Source organism: Eublepharis macularius, chromosome 8 (genome assembly GCF_028583425.1).
Source record: "Eublepharis macularius isolate TG4126 chromosome 8, MPM_Emac_v1.0, whole genome shotgun sequence".
Lineage (NCBI taxonomy): Eukaryota > Metazoa > Chordata > Lepidosauria > Squamata > Eublepharidae > Eublepharis > Eublepharis macularius.
In genome coordinates, this window is record NC_072797.1 from 67,841,737 (window position 1) to 67,859,053 (window position 17,317).

Sequence of the window (17,317 nt, forward strand, 5' to 3'; positions counted from 1 at the left end):
TTTGCAAAGAAAGGCACGGGCTTGTGGGGATAAAGGAAGGACTGGTTCCTCCTTCCCCTCCCCCCCTTCCAGCATTGGAATTGCGGCGGAAGCCGCGGGGAATGAGCTGCAGAGCCGACGAACCTAGCCAGCTAGGTCCTGGCATCTGCTGAGGCAACAGAGAGCGGGAGAAGAACGCTGTCGCTGCAGCAACCAGGGAGGAAAGCTATCGTCTCCCAAGCAGCAGAAGCCTCGTTTGCCGTGCCAAGACTGTGAGTGAAGGCTTTTGCCTGCTCAAAGCCTCCAAAGGGGCTTAAAAGCGGTGGGGGGGGGGAGCTGTGGGTAGATGAATCGGCAGGGCTGGAAAGGCGAGTGAAGCCAGATTTTGCCCTGATCGTCGCAGCGGAGTTCTAATCGGTCTAGGACTGAATAACCCTCTTGGCTTAAAGGAGCCCACAGTCTCTCCCAGGGGACAGGGGTTTTTTTTTTGTTTGTTCTGGGTCCTCAGAAGCGCTGTTTGGGGAAAGTCTATTTTAAAAAAAAAAAAGAGCGAAAGGGCCTCTCTTAAAACGGCTACTGCTTACTTTCACTTTCAGGCGCAAAGAATTTGGCGGGGATGAATTCAGAAGCCAGTATGTCTGAGGCAAGGGAGGCTCATTCAATGCCCAGCAATTTAGAGTCTGCAATGGCCTCAAGGCCTGCTTACTCCAATCAAGGGGAGGACCTGGGGAGTAATGATCTGGACTTGTCTGGGCCAGAGGCCAGAACCAACATTCTAGCATGGCTAAGCTCAGAGATAAAGAAAGGTCTGGACTCAGCAGTCAAAGGTCTTAAGACACAACTGGTGCCTCAGAAACAAAGCCAGCAGCGGCCTAGCACCTCGAAGGGCAAAAGGCCTGCAAATCCAGTCACCCAGACTAAACCTAAAAAGAGGAGAACGGACCCCCCCTGTTGGAGGACATCTCCAGTGAATCTGATGAATCCCCCTGGGGTTCTGATGTGTCTCAGCAATCCTCTGATGCGGAAGAAGGAGAATTGTCTGAAGAGGAAGTTATGGAAATAAACCAGTCCCAAACCAGGCTTTTTCCTCCAGAAATGTTTTCTAAGCTGCTGGCAAAGGTGCTGAGAACTCTAGAAATTTCTCCTGCTGCTACAGGAGTTACGGAAGTGGAGCCCTCATACACCCAAGGCCTGGAAAGAGCCCTGCCTAAAGGGGGTCCTAAGCACGTAGGGGTACCACTGCCAGCTATTTTCCATGATGTTCTGAAAACAGAGTGGGATAACCCAGCAAAACCTAAGCTGTATCAATCAGTTTTCCACAAGTTCTACTCTTTGTCAGTTAATGACTCCAAGAAGATCAAGCTTCCCACAGTAGATGATCTCATCTCCAGCTTGGCAACATCTTCGGTACTACCTATGGATGCTGAGGTTATGCCCAAGGACCCTTCAGATAAAAAGATTAAGCAAGCATTGCGCAGGAATTTCGAAGCGTGGGCAGCTTCCCTAAAATCCTCAGCGTTGGTTTCCTTATTTGCAAGAGCGGCCTTTACGTGGGCATCAGATCTGGCATCTGCTGGTAAGGAGGTACCAAAGGAAATCAGGAATGAAGCAAAGAAAATAGCGTTGGCGGCGGCCTTCTCTGCAGATGCCACACTTGATTCCTTTCAGATGTCTTCCAGGGCCATGGGGTTTAATGTGGCGGCACGACGGAACACGTGGCTCAGGAATTGGGATGTGGACCCTCCAGCTCGTAGTAAGGTGGCAGCAATTCCCTTTTCCGGCACTAAACTCTTCAGGGAAGACCTGGATAGATTCTTGGTGGAAGATGCTGAGAAAAAGAAGGTCCTACCATCTAAGAAAAGGGACTCTAAGTTCAAAGGGAAACATTCCTTTCGTGACTATAAAAGACCTGCCAGGCAAACTAATGACAGACCGTTTAAGGGCAGATGGCAACCGAAGCCTAGGTCAGACGGCAGATCCTTCTCCTTCAGAAAGTCGTCCACTCAGAGTAAAGAACAAAAGAAGGGCGGCCAAGCATGACTATCCGACAAGTAGGATGTTTGGACAGGTCGGGGGCCGTCTCCAGGACTTTATATCCCAGTGGAGGATTACAGTCTCAGACAACTGGGTACTGGAAGTAGTATCCAAGGGCTACTCCTTGGAGTTCAAGAGGGTCCCACGAAGACGCTTTCTTCAAGTCCTGAAGTCAGGCGAAGCACCTGAAGATGGTGGAAGCGATCAGGCATCTCCTTCGGATCAAAGCGATAGAACCGGTACCTGCACATTCTCAAAAGCAGGGTGTGTACTCGGTCCTTTTTCTGGTCCCAAAGAAGAACGGGGACATACGGGCCATTCTGGACTTGAAATGGTTGAACCTTCATATAAAATCCAGGAGGTTCAAGATGGAGACCCTGAAGTCCGCTGCAGGGGCCCTACAGCAAGGGGACTTCTTGGCCTCCATAGATCTGTCAGAGGCCTATCTGCATATTCCCGTCAGGGCTTCACACAGGAAATTTCTCCGTTTTGCCTACAACGGGAGGCATTACCAATACAGGGCCCTCCCCTTTGGTCTGAAATCCTCGCCAAGGGTATTTACGAAAGTCCTGGTGACCCTAGTGGCCTTCCTCAGGGTACAGGGGAGATAGCCTGGCGCCATCTCGGGCAGCGGCCCTGAGGGCAGTGGAGACCACCATGGACTGTCTGGAGAGTCATGGCTTCATCATCAATCGCCAGAAGAGCACTCTCTCCCCGATGCAGAGAATCGCTCACCTGGGGGTAATAATAGACACCATGGTGGGCAAGATGTTTTTATCTCCAGAAAGACAACAAAAGATCCTGACTATGTTAGAGACAATCCAGACAAGGAAAATGATGGAGATTATGCAACTGGCCAAATTACAAGGAATGATGGTGTCGTGTCAGGATGTCATGCAATGGGCCAGATTTCATACCCGGCCTCTACAGAGGTTCTTGCGACCCTTTCAAAGAGTCATCACTCACAGGTGGCACAGGAAGGTGGACGTTCCTACCCAACTGTCGCAGGATCTGTCTTGGTGGACGGAACTGGGAAGGTTCACAGAGGGCGTTCTCCTCAGGGAACCCAAGAGAGTGACTCTCACTACGGACGCGAGTCTGAAAGGTTGGGGTGCTCACATCGAGGGGCAGATAGCTCAAGCGGAGTGGTCTCCCGAAGAGGCTCAGGTCAGCATAAATCTGGAGCTCAGAGCAATACGGAACGGGCTTCTGGAATTTGCGGACAGTCTGAGACTGAAGCATGTGATGGTTCTAACCGACAATATGACAGTGAAGGCCTATATAAACAGGCAAGGAGGCAGCAGGTCCAGGACTCTGAGCAAGGAGGCAGACATGATATTTCGGTGGGCGGAAGAAAATCTAAAGTCCATAAAAGCAAGCCATGTAGCGGGGCAACACAATGTCTTAGCCGACTGGTTGAGCAGGAACAGGATAGACCAATCGGAATGGAAGCTGAATGAGAAGATCTTTACACAGATATGCAACAGGTTCGGGGCGCCGGGAGTGGACCTCTTTGCCTCGGCCCAAAACAACCAAGTGGCACGATTCATGTCAAGATACAGAGACCCGAGGGCCATGGCAGTGGATGCGCTGTCACAGGATTGGCCTCGAGGTCTTCTATATGCCTTTCCCCCAATGAAAATTCTTCACCGGGTAATACAGAAGATAGTGGATCAGGGGGCGGAGGTTATTCTAGTCGCCCCTTACTGGCCACGGAGGCCTTGGTTTCAGGAACTAATGAGACTGGCGTGCGCAGAACCGTGGACTCTTCCTTGCAGGGAGGATCTTATAACTCAGGGGGAGATCCGAATCCCAAGACGCTAAAGCTAACAGCCTGGAAGTTGAGCGTGGCCAGCTTGAGGCCCTAGGGTACCCTGAGAGGGTGATTTGCACCATTCTGGCTTCAAGAAAAGGTTCCACGAATCACAGCTATAACTGGACGTTGCAGGTTTTTCATGAGTAGTGTGAGAAAAAAGGACTGAGCCTTGTATCGGCACCTATAAAACAGATCGTTCTATTCCTACAGGATGGACTGGACAAGGGACTCAGTACAAGCACGTTAAGGAGACAAGTGGCGGCCATCTCAGCCATCAGGGGATCCAAAAGAGGGACCTCTCTTACGAAGCATCCTCATGTGAAACACTTTTTGAGGGGGACGGCCTTGCTTAATCCGCCCCAAGTGCATAGTTTCCCGACTTGGAACTTAAACTTAGTACTAAATGCGCTTACAAAAGAACCATTTGAGCCTATGGCTACTTGTTCCCTTAAAGAATTGACTCTTAAAATAGTGTTTTTGGTGGGCCTGACTTCGGCGAGAAGGGTGTCAGAGTTAGGAGCCATATCAGTAAATAGGGAACTGTGTACATTCCATCAAGATACAGTGGTCTTTATAACGGACCCCTCCTTTATTCCTAAAATAAACCCGGCCTTTCATAGGGGGGAGGATATAGTCTTGCCATCCTTCTGTACCAACCCTAAGCATGAGAAGGAGAAAGAGTGGCACAAATTGGACGTAAGGCGGGCTTTGAGTTTCTATATTGATAGAACCAGGCAGTTTCGTAAGGTAAAAAACTTGTTTGTCTCTTTCAAACAGAGCACAATGGGGAGCAAGGTGACCACTTCGACCATCAGCAGGTGGATCAGGGAGTGCATAGGTTTAGCATACAAGACTAGGAAAGTAACCCCTCCTAAAGGGATTACGGGCCACTATATGAGAGGAACGGCCACCTCGGCCGCATATAGGTCCTTCCCTTTCTTGGAAAGAATTTGTAGGGCAGCAACTTGGAGGTCAGTGCACACCTTTACCAAACATTATAGAATAGATCAGATTGCTTCTGCGGATGCTGCCTTCGGCAGGAGAGTGCTCCAGCATGTCCTGGAAGCTTAGTCACCCTCCCTATGTTTCACTGCTAGGAATATATCCCAGCGTCTTGACTGCCCCACTCAGGACCACAGGAGAATGAAAGATTTATTACTTAACCGAGAAGCTTCCTTTCTCAGTGGTCCATGAGTGGGGCAGTCGTAACCCACCCAGTTATGGAAAGGGAAGGCATGAGCAGTTGAGAGAACAGACCTAAGTAAACCAGTTGTGTTTCGTTAATGGTTGAAATGTTCTTATGTTATATAACGATGAATAAAGTTTATCTTGCTAGTATTATAGTTGTATTATTCAGGTGGTGAGAGCCTGGTCTGATTGGTTGGGGGAACTGTGAGGGCTTGGAAAGGAACTGGAGAGCCTGGGAGCCCCTCCCCCTTAGGATCACAACTTTTTCGTCCGACCCTGCAAAGGAGGAGGAGGAGCTACCCAGCGTCTTGACTGCCCCACTTATGGACCACCGAGAAAGGAAGCTTCTCAGTAAGTAATAAATCTTCCATTCTCCCTCTTATAATTTAGGAACTCAGGGTTACCCCTGTTGATCACACACAGATTCAGGACAAATGAAAGCAAGTACTTCACCTAAATATATATTTAAAGAAAGCTACTGCTGCTAGTTCTCTCATTTAGTTATTTGTTATATTTTCTTCTCACTCCAATATCCTTGGACAGCAGATCATGGCAACAATAAAAACAAAGCATAGTTTTAAAAGACGAGAAGATCAATTCATGGATACAATGGCTAGATAAAATGGCTAAATATAGCCTCCAATGTTCAGTGGCGGTATGCTGTTGAATACCTCTTGCTGGAAATAGAAGTGGGGGATTGGTATTGCCTCCTTCATACAGGCTTTTAATTCTCCACTGTGAGGAGGATTGTTGCACTAGATGGATCTTTTGGTCTTACTTTTGTTCTGTGCCAACTGTCAGTCTCATCTTTTGTTCTGTGCCATCTATCATCAAGGTTAGCTTCTCATTGAACACTACGCTGTAACCTAATGTGTCGGGAAGTGGCATGACAGTTGCCAAATCCTGCATCATAAGGAAAAAAGCATCAGTCTTCACTTGCTGGAGTTGGTGGAATACACTTTTGATCTCTGCCACAACTTATACTTCCAGGAACTGCTGTTGATCAAAGATCATATCAGGACTTGGAATTCTGAGAACCCAGCTCATCTTGCTCTCACCATTTGTAGTCATGGGACCTGCTAATTGATGTTGTTTCAGTCTTGCATGGATTCACATTGTGTCTTTTAAATAGTTTTTATATGGGAAGAAATGTAGTCATTGACGTAGTTACAAAAACAATTTTATGAAGCAGACAAGGCGTTCCCATCTGAATGAGTTTCTCAGCAACACCCAGAGTCTACACAGAAGATCTTGTAGTCGTATCAGTGACTAAGATACTGTGCTGTCATTATTTCCATATCCTGTGTTACTGAAAGCGCAATTTATGCAATGATCAAAAATTATATGTAACAAAATTGGAAGCAGTCCAGATTTCATGTTGTCACAAAGTGCACAGACTTCTCTAGAAGTATACCCTGGACTAGATTCACAGCTATAAATTCTGAGAGTTATACTTGTCAAAAACAATCTTTAGCTGTAGCAGCACTGATACAAAGTTTTTGTTATAGACGGTGTTTGCTTGCTGTTTTCTTTCCAACGCCAAACAGGAGAATAATACTGGTTCTGAACATCCCCAGTGCTGTGTTATTAAGAAATGCCAAAATATAACAAAGCACTTTGGTTAATAAATCCAGTGGTATGTGCAGTATGGGAGCCCAGCCTCAACCATGTTTTAATTTCTCTCTCACACACACCCAGAGCAGCTCTGACAAGTAAAATACTTCCCTATGTACACGTCCTAGTGGTTATGAGTCTGAAGAGCTATGGTTCTAGAAGTACTACTTTTTAAGTCTTCTGATTTTTTAAGCTGTATAGCACTGTATTTGGAGGGCACTTTCCTTACAGGATTAGAGAACAACTAGAATTTTTTTTAAAAAAGGAGCACTCAGGCATTATTAGGTACCCTTTTCCTTATAATCCATTGCCAAGAAGAGACTTAGTGGAAAGAAAAAGTTGAGGGATAACCAGGTAAGTTGTCTGTGTTAAGTAGGAAGCCCTTTGGCCAAGGAGGATTGGTGATTTGTGTGCCTTGGGTATGGAATATTCAGTATGCATTTCTGTCTGCTGCAATATGGACAGAAATTTGCATTCTCAGTCATCGTCTCTGGCTGCAGGCATGTTCTTCACACTGTGTCTGGCTTAAGGCTTTTTTTACTCCCTGCACATTATTGTAGCTGAAATGTAGTTGTATAGAAATAATTACCTAAATTTTTGGGATGGCTCTCTGGTCATTCAAGGTCTACTGTCTTTGGAATATATTTTTCCCAATATTGGTTGATTTTTTTTCCTGCATGAAAGATGTAGATGTCACAGAAGAGGAAGAAACAAGTGATGAGATGATAGAATATGATTCTCCAGAACAGCTGGGAGATAAACTAGTGACACTTTCTGCATTGCCAGAATCAAGATGGAAGAACCTCCTTAATCTTGATATTATTAAGGTAACATGGCCGTTCTATATATTAAAAGGCCTAGTTCTGTCACATGTATATGGAGTTGTTTTCTAGCAGATATGGCAAAGAAAAAGCAAGAATTGCTTGTGTGAAGTAGAAGCCTCCTTAGAGTTTAGTGTAACAACTGGACATTTACAGAACCTCTTATTCATCCTCTTCTTTTTGGATATTTATTTGAATCCTCACAACTGGAAACCTGCAACAACTTCCATTGTTGTAGTATAGCAGTGTTCCTGTTTGCGGCCTAAACCTGTGCGTCAGCAGGAATGGTTACAGTTTTGTTGTTCCCAGTAGAAGTAATAAGAATTAGAGTAGTTGTGCTCTTTCACTGGCTGAAAGGCCATAGTGAGGCCTCTTCTGAAAAAAACCATCCTTGGACCCCACTGACCCATCCAGTTACCACCCAGTATCGAACCTCCCATTTCTGGGAAAGGTGATTGAGCGGGCAGTGGTGGAACAGCTGCAGGTTTTCCTGGAAGAGACCTCTGTCCTAGACACATACCAGTCCGGTTTCCGTCCGGGCCATGGGACGGAGACAGTGTTGGTTGCCTTCATGGATGACCTCCGTAGGCACCTGGATTGTGGTGGGTCAGTGCTGCTGATTTTGTTAGACCTTTCAGCGGCGTTTGACACAGTTGACCATGAAGTATTGGCCCACCGCCTCGGTGACTTGGGGATTTGAGGGACGGCCTTGCAATGGCTTGTTTCTTTTCTCCATGGTCGGGGACAGAGGGTGGCACTGGGGGAAAGATTGTCCACACACCGGCCTTTGGTGTGTGGTGTCCCTCAGGGGGCGATACTCTCTCCCCTGTTGTTCAGTCTTTATATGCACCCCCTCGGCCAGCTGGTGCCGAGGTTTGGACTGGGTTATCAATATGCGGATGAAACCCAGTTGTATTTGCTGGTGGACGATTGATCTGACTCTGCCCCTGATGCCCTGTTGAGAGCTTTGAAGGCCATGTCTGGATGGGTGGCACAGAGCAGGCTAAAGTTGAATCCCGCGAAGACGGAGGTCCTGTACTTGGGCCGTGGGCTGTCAGAGGAGGGGATCCATCTCCCCGCCTTGCGGGGGGCATCACTTGTGCCCATACCATCAGTTTGGGCCTGATCCTGGATTCCTCCTTATCTATGGAGACCCAGATTGTGACGGTTGCCCGGGCTGCTTTTTTCCATCTTCGGCAGGCCAGGCGGCTAACCCCCTATCTCTCAGCCCAGGGCTTAACGACAGTGATCCATGCAACGGTCACCTCCAGGTTGGATTACTGTAACTTGCTCTACGCAGGGCTGCCCTTGGGTTTGATCCAGAGACTACAGCAGGTCCAGAATGCTACTGCACGTGTTTTGACGGGTGTTCCTTATAGGACACATATTACACCAATTCTGCAGCAGCTCCACTGGCTTCCCATGGAATTCCGGATTCAGTTCAAGGTGCTGGTTTTGACCTATAAATCCCTAAACGGACTGGGACCAGCATACCTAAGGGACCGCCTCTCCCCGTATGTGCCCCGAAGAACGCTCCGATCAGCTGGAATACATCTGCTGGTGGTCCCTGGCCCCAGGGAGGCTTGGTTGGCCTCAACCAAGGCCAGGGCCTTTCCTGTCCTGGCTCCAACCTGGTGGAACTCTCTGTCTGAGGACACCCGGGCTTGTCAGGATCTTCTATCATTTCGGCGGGCCTGTAAGATGGAGATGTTCCACCACGCATATGGGTGAGGCCAGCATGAGATCCTCACTGAGCCTCCCACCAGCCTCCCACTAAGTGTGGAGTTATACAGTGTCCACCGGCCGGCTGCCCAACATATGGGTACAGCACGGGGCTATGTAGTGCCCATTCGTTTGGTGCCCCATGTATGAGTTGCAGTACATTATCTTTCTGCTTCCCTCCCTCTGTATGTTGATGGGTAGGAATCTCGAATTGACCCCATCTTGGGACAGTTAGTATCTGTTGTTGATTTTATGATGAACTGTTGTTTTATGAATTGTTTTAATATTTGTATTATATTTTTATAACTGCTGTACCTCGCCCTGAGCCCGCTTGTGGGAAGGGCGAGTTAGAAATGTAATAAATAATAATGATGATGATGATGATGATGATGATGATGATGATAATAATTTGCTCTTTTCTAATGAATAGGGGGCAATAAAAAGTTAATAATTAGAACAGTTAAAAACCCTGATTCATCCTGGCATTCTTTGCTCTTCTGGCTTTCACTATTGGTTCACCCATACATTTGGATTCCAGACAGAAGGAATTAACAGACTATATGGGATAGAATGTGCATGCCTCATCTGAGGAGCAGGAGGAAGAGGCTCTTAATTTGTAGCTCCAGATAGAAGAGGCAACAGCTGGCTGAATGAATGGTGGTGACTGGCTTAATGAGAGTCAAAGGGGAGGGGGGTGCTCTAATGATAGTGCAGGATTCCAAGGCATTTGTGTGTGTGTGTGTGTGAGAGAGAGAGAGAGAGAGAGAGAGAAAGTTTTCCCCTAAAAATACTTCTCTGTGTACTTGTGGGTCCCCCAAATTATGCAGAAACCCTCTTGGTTTTCCTTGGTGACCCCCCTCCCCCCACTTACAGCGGTGACAGGGTCACAAATATTGCCATTAAAGGGGATGATAGCAGTGGCCTGGGAAAACCTCTGGATTTCCTTTCGGAAATAAGAACTTTGAAAATTCTCTGGTACCAACTCCTTCCAGAAGTTAAATGTGATTCATGTTCAAGTAGGGGGTGTTGTATTAAATGTTTAAATGCTGTCATAGTTGGAAAATTAAGAAATCTTGTATTCTCAAAGTTACCTTCTGAACAAGGAAACTTGCTGATGTAAAAAATCTGCTTTTTACAGAAAAAGAATAAACCGAAAGAACCACCCAAAGTGCCAAAATCTGCACCATTCTTCATTCCTACTGTTCCTGGACTCATTCCACAATATGTTTCTGCTGAAGAAGAAAATGGTGGTCAGCAGGTAAAAAAGGACCTTGCTGTGCTAATTATTTTCACAGCCCACACCTCCCCTACTTTTCTCAGGTGCTTCAGTACCTCTTAGAAGGACATCTGAGGAAATGCATCATGCCCCTCCTTATTTTCCTGTCAGAGTTAGTTCCTAGATCAGTGGTAAAGTGTATTGCCTGATTTAGGCCTTTCCTCCATTTTATAATAGTTTCATTCAGTTCTTCTCTCCGTTACAATATATTTGAAATATCTTTAAAGCTCAGATAGTGGATATTAAAAGGATGTTGTAAATAACCATCTCGTATCCAACCTAATAAGTCACACCAGTTGTCACATTCAAAATAGTTCTCTGTAGAATATGTATCCTTCAGTTTTTGTCATCATACACATAATCACAAGTATACAGGACTTATTACAGTACTTAATAATATAAACAGGTATTTGGAACTGTCAGCCCACAGAAAGACAGCGTAAAAAGAACTCCTTGTTTTGATTCCTTCAGTTATGTTTTTGTTGAAACAAACAAACAGATCTGGAGAAGGGTAATAATAATGACTGTGATGCCTTTAAACTATGACAGTTGCATCCTGCCAATTTTCACTATCATGTTTTTAATTGAAGGATTCTTAATTCAGATTTTCAAAAAATGAACTTCTTTATGTTAATCAAGAATTCTCTCTCAATGTATACTTCATAAAATATATTAGTATGTAAAGATACCAGTTTTTCACACATTTCAAGTGGCATTTTTTTATATATTCCAGTCAAAACTAGTTAATCTTGGAGTGTTGGCACAAAAATCTGAATTCCACGTGCAGCTTGAGGAAGCCCTGAGCAAGAGTAACTGTAAGTCGTTATATGAAACAACAAAGGGAAGAGGTGAATTTGACTTTTTGGTTTAAGGAACTGGATAGAAAAGGCATGTACTTTCATCTTGAAGACTGGCTTTCTAAATGGATGCCTTAAAAAACCAATTTAGAAGTAAAGTTTGAGATGAAGCATAAATTTTCCCAATCTACTAGGAATGCCATTTCAGTAATATACAGTTGTATGCAAAGTACTTGAATATCAAGAAATATCACCCTCATAATCCTACAGCCTTTGTGCTTGGACCATATTGATGGGTTAATATTTACTTAGACTCACAGAATGAACAACAGAAGAAAATACCTTTGAGTAAACTAGTAAGGCCCCTATTACCAATCCAGATTTGTTTTCAGATTTCAGAAAGAAAATGTTGCTGTAAGAGCTGCTACTATTTCATTTATTTAAACATTTTTGTACTACACACACCCAGCATAATTCTCTTGACAGCCATTATGATGAAATGGTTGGTGTATCACACATTAGATCAAGGAGACCTGGGTTTAAATCCCCATTCATTCACAAAGTGTATTGGGTGGACTTGGATCAATGTTTCTCTCTCTTTCTCTCAGCCTAGCCTAGCCTACCTTGTTGTGATGTTAAACAGAGAGGGGATCACCAAATATGCCATCCTGAACTTTTTGGAGGAAGGGCAGGATAAAAATGTTATAGAGATAGTTTCCATATATATTTACCTTCCATGTATAGAATCAAACAATAAAAATCAATGTGATTATTATAAAGCAAGGGTAAGATTTACCGCATTAAAACTAGTAGCTCAGCCCTGTCAGGAGAAGACAGAAATTGTAGTCATAAAACAATAATGAGGGATTTTTACAAACTAGACAAAGCGCGAATCAACCAAAAATTGGAAACAAGTGCATCCCCCAAGCTGTGCGAGTAGCTATGGGAGAATGCTGTGGCAGAGGAATTTTCACCTGGTGTTTAACTCAAAAGCCTGAACTGATTTGTAAATACTAGAAAGCAATTCTGTATAGTTTGTGTTGTAAGTTTCTTTATGCCTCACCTGCCCCTCTCTATATATAGATGCACACACTCACAGTGCTTTTTCTTGAGACTGAAAAATAAAACCACTTTGAATAATGACTGTAATTAACTCCATCTCCCAATGTAAAATAACTTCATGATAAGCTGACAGGAAGTAGTTTGTTTGGCAGTGTGTTAATTCACTCAAAACTTCCTTGGAATTTTGCAGTTCTGAGGACCAAATCAACCACTTTTTAAAAACGTGGCAAGTACAAAAAGCAACAATTTAGCAACCTTTGTGATAAAACCACAGGAAAATTCCATTTAACCAACTTTTATATACTTGAGGAGCACAACTGTAACTCCTGCAAAGCCTTAATGTGCTCTGAATAAAGCAGCCCTTGATGATTGTTCAGAAGTTTCTGGATTTCACAGTATGATGGCCTGGCTCCAGAGAGGGCTGACTTCAGTCTTCAGAGACTGGGGAAACTGCACGTTTAGATATTTTTATTTATTTATTTTCTTAGATTTGTAACCTACTGTCAATCAATGCTCCCAAGGAGCTGGTGATTAAAATTCCTCATAAATATAAACAATAAAACAAGCAGCAGAAAAGAGCAAGAGTCCAGTAGCACTTATAAGACTAACAAAATTTGTAGTCCAGATACTAAAAAGTGAGCTGTGACTCACGAAAGCTCATACCCTACCACAAATTTTGTTAATCATATAGTGCTATTGGACGCTTGCTCTTTTGTAATAAAACAGGTTGTATCCTAAAAATTTAAAATAAATTGTGCAAGAACCATGACAGTAATATTAGATCAATACTAAAAATGCTGTCAAGGAACTTGCTTTATCCGAGAAGAGACAGTTTTCTGAAATGTGTGCTCAGATCTCCCATTCTCTGTAACACCCTGGTACACAAACTACATAGGACCACTCAGAGGAACAGGGCTCTGTTCAGCTTTGTGGGGATTCCTATACACATGGATGTTGGGGCCTCATGCTGGAAGAGATGTTCGGTACTCTGTAGAAGATAAGCACAGAACTTCTGATCCCAAGAAATAATCTACACTAAGTAAGAGAACCCACATGTGCAGCTGGTGCTTTCTTGAAGCATTCCATATACTGTTTCAGTTCCCAGAGATTGGCGGGGGCGGGAGGGAGGTTTACAACAAAAATTTGAGGAAACATCTTTTGGTTCTATTACTTGCATGTAATGGCTGCTTTTATATGGTGTCCACATACTTCAATCTCACCTGAACGCTCCAGAGTAGGGGCAGCTGTTTAGAACACTCTGATATTTAGCGCTTTAACTGTCTTCTTAATGCTCTAAAGATCAGCCTCCGCTCAGTATCCTGAAAGACATGGGACCAGCTAATATTGAGATAGAACTGAGAGGCTTGTCTCCTGACGGTGGTGGCTCTATAAAGGCGATGCAGAGCTTTCTAAGAATGATTGGGGCAATGCTGAACAGAAGATGTGACTTTGAGCTGGCTCAGGCATATCTTGCTTTATTTCTAAAGGTAAATGTATATTTTGACATACTGCAGTGATATTAACAAAGTGATACTCATTTGCCCAGAGCAGTCTGTACTTCGAATAACCAAGAGGTAGAAAGCCAGAAAGTGTTTCAAAACATTGTTTTTTCTCTAGCAGTTATTTTTTCCTCATCCTTTCCTATATTACCATTTGTTACTTCAGTTATCCATACAAGAGTAGACCTTGGTTTCAAGGTGCTACAAAAAGGAGTTAAATCCCTGAAAACAGAAGATTTGGGAAGATATGCTTATAATTTAGTCTGTATTTGTGAAAATTTGGCATTATGTTAGAGGATATCTGTCAACTTGTAAAGTATAGCAGTAATGTGACAGTTTCAGGTGGGTGGCCATGTTGGTCTGTAGTAGAACAATATTTGGGTCCAGTAGCTCCTTAAAGACTAGATTTCCAGGATATAAGCTTTTAAGAGTCAAAGCTGTCTTCATCTGAAGAAAAGGTTTATGAAATCTCAAAATCTGAAGACCTAGGTGTTCTTTAAGGTATTACTGGACCTAAATAATGCAACAGCGATACATTGAGGAAGTCTAAAAAATATTTCCTACAATATCACTAAATAATGCATGTTATATTCCATTTCAGTTGCACCTTAAAATCCTGTCCTCGGAGCCAGCATTGCTAGAAGAACTATCCAGACTGTCAGCCCAGCTTGAGGAAATGTGGATCCATTTACAGACTCTTTTCAACCAAAGTCTTTGCATTTTAAATTACCTGAAGACTGCTTTGTTATAAAGTACCTTTTGTTCTTAAAAATCAAGACGCTGACTTTTCATTTCCCTTGTATGAAGCATGTGTCTTGTAATAATGGATATTTTACATCTTAAGTTTTCAAAGTGCAGCCTGACTTGATAAATTCATTTTGTTCAAATTTTAAAAAGGAATATGTTTCAAAAATGTGTGTATTTAAATGACTGCATATCTCAAATTAAAAAAAGATGAAAATAGCAAAATTCAGTATTCAAAAATAAATCCAAACTTTTAAAAAAGAGTTGCTTGCCAGTGAATTATTTATGATGATACAGAGCCACTGAAGATGCCTGAGGTTTGGAGCCTACTCAGTGACTTGCATGGGAGTCCTTTGGGAACTCCATAAAGAAAATTAGGAGAGCTTACGGATACGCATGAGAATTTCTCTATGCTGAAAGATCACTTGTGTATTGGATAGAATTGTGAAGAATTAGCAAATTAAAAGAAAAATGGTTGAAAAGAGAGATTACATAGCAACAAAAGCCACTTTAACCGTTTTCAGCAGTACATTTATCACTTATTCTGTTTGTAGATAGATGAAGATGGGTAGCCGTGTTAGTCTGTCTGTAGCAGTAGAAAACAGAAAGAGTCCAGTAGCACCTATAAACTAACAAAATTTGTGGTAGGGTATGAGTTTTCATGAGTCACAGCTTCTTCAGATACCAAGAAGTGAACTGTGACTCAAAGAAGTTCATACCCTACCACAAGTTTTGTTAGTCATATAGGCAGGGCTCATTTAGAGGGGGAACGCACAGGAACGCAGTTCCGGCAGTTCCCCAAAGAGGTCACATGTCAGGTGGCCTCAACCACCTGACTCTTGGCCATTTTGGGCCCGTTTCAGCCTGGATTGGGGCCGAAATGGCCTGACAGGTGGTGGATCACTTTCCCACTCATCAGTGGCCCAATCTTGACCATTTTGGGCCCCTTTTCAGCCATTTTCAGCCCGCTTTTTGCCATTTTGGGCCCAATTTTGGCCCTGAATGGCCATTGGATCCAAAACAGCCAGAATAGGTGATGTCAGGGGGTGAGGCATATGCAAATCAGTTATACTAATGACACACTTCCGGTGATGGCAAGAGATGTGGCATATGCTAATGAGTTATGCTAATGAATTATGCTAATGAGTTGCTCCAGCTCTTTTTCTACGAAATGACCCCTGCATATAGGTGCTACTGGATTCTTGCTTTTTACTGTTTGTGTCACTCCCATGTTGTCCAGGTATCCAAGGCACCTATTAGAAGTGGCAGGAACATTGTTATCTTCATTCTGTCAGAGGCACAGCTAGCATGTTGAGGAGAATGAACATCTGGCTAGCAGAAGTATTTTTTGAAATAAGTTTTATTAAAAGAGTGAAAATTAAAAAGGAAATGAGAAAGGAAAAAGAAAAAATGAAGAAAAAACTTTCAGTTTTCTCTTATGACAAATATTGTTGGCATGATAACAATAGTACAAGTGAATTTTGTAATCAGAATAAAGCTTCTCATTTTTCTGTACTCCTTCCCCCTCATGCTTCAAAACCACAAATCATCAGTTCATTATTTTTCAGTTTCATGCAAGAAGTCAATAATAGGTTTCCAGTTTGCTATAAATGTAGATGTCTTCTCTATAATCAAGGCAATACGTTTAGCCATGTCAGCTAACTCCATCATCTTCAGAATCCTCTCCTCTATTGCAGGCAATGTCTGACTCTTCCATTTTTGAGCAAATAATAGTCTTGCTGTTGCTGTCATATATAAAAATAAAATACCATTTCTCTTTTCTAATTGTCTGTCCATTAATCCCAACAAAAAGTCTTCTGATTTAAATTGTACAGTAATCTTCAAGATTTTATGTATTAACCAATGAATTTCTGTCCAAAATTGTTTAGCTTTATGTATTTTTGAGAGGAAAAAGGTACAAGCAGAAATTAGGCTGTTCCTCACTTTCCACTGGACTGCCCTTTCACACAACCTCAGGAACAGACTGAAAACTGCAAAGGGGCCTTTCACATTACAAAAGGCATATCACCAGTATCATGGATGGAATGGTCCCAACAATAGTCTGGAAAAAGAGGGCTGCACCACTAAAGTCTAGTAAGAGAAGAGCAAGGTGCAAATGGAAAGTTGTTTATCATTTTAGATCTCTAAAGCCTGGCTTTTAAAAGGATCATTATATGGAGCTGTAGCTCAGTGAAAATAGTACTGGCCTAGAACACAAAATGCTCCTGGTTCTCAATCAGCATCTCCTAGGTACATCTAAGACAGTGAACTGTAGAAGGAATGATATGAGTAAGGGCTTCACTCATCTATCAGTCTCCCTCTCTAGCCTCTCCCTTTATTTTGGGCAGCTCCCCTGGAACCCCTTCTACCACACCTGTGCTTCACTTAGTTGTTTACTTGCCTGTCTGTCTCTACTAGTCATTGTCCCAGCAAATAATAATAATAATCTCTCCCACTTCAGACAGGCCAGCCAAATTATTCATCTCAGCAGGAGTAATCTCAAGGATTGTGAGCTTGTAGGACTTTGCCTCCTTACCCTCTTGAATACTGAGATGATTAAAGACTGAAGTAGATGTGGGTGCTGGAGTGATCGTCTCCTGAGCTCCCTTCCCAATGCAAGTCATGTCTAGAAGAGAAAGAGGGGAGGAAGTGTGCTTAGACACACAGCTCTAAAACAGATAAAGCTTTTACTCAGCAACAGCAGAGCAAGGAGTAAAGGAATGAGGTTGCCAACTTTCTGTTCCAGCAGAGTTCATGTATCTGAA

The 17,317-nt window shown here is 43.3% G+C and overlaps 1 protein-coding gene across 1 annotated transcript in view; it reads left to right on the plus strand.

Annotated features, from left to right (window-relative positions):
* Positions 1-14,815, plus strand: part of WDR36 (WD repeat domain 36) — a 65,150-nt gene extending 50,335 nt beyond the window's left edge. The window contains exons 19-23 of the mRNA XM_054986490.1: positions 7,316-7,458; positions 10,313-10,432; positions 11,184-11,265; positions 13,609-13,796; positions 14,410-14,815. Coding sequence (XP_054842465.1) covers positions 7,316-7,458; positions 10,313-10,432; positions 11,184-11,265; positions 13,609-13,796; positions 14,410-14,559 — 683 coding nt within the window. The 3' untranslated portion in view covers positions 14,560-14,815. The remainder of the gene's footprint in view (positions 1-7,315; positions 7,459-10,312; positions 10,433-11,183; positions 11,266-13,608; positions 13,797-14,409) is intronic.
* The last annotated feature ends 2,502 nt before the right edge of the window (positions 14,816-17,317 follow it).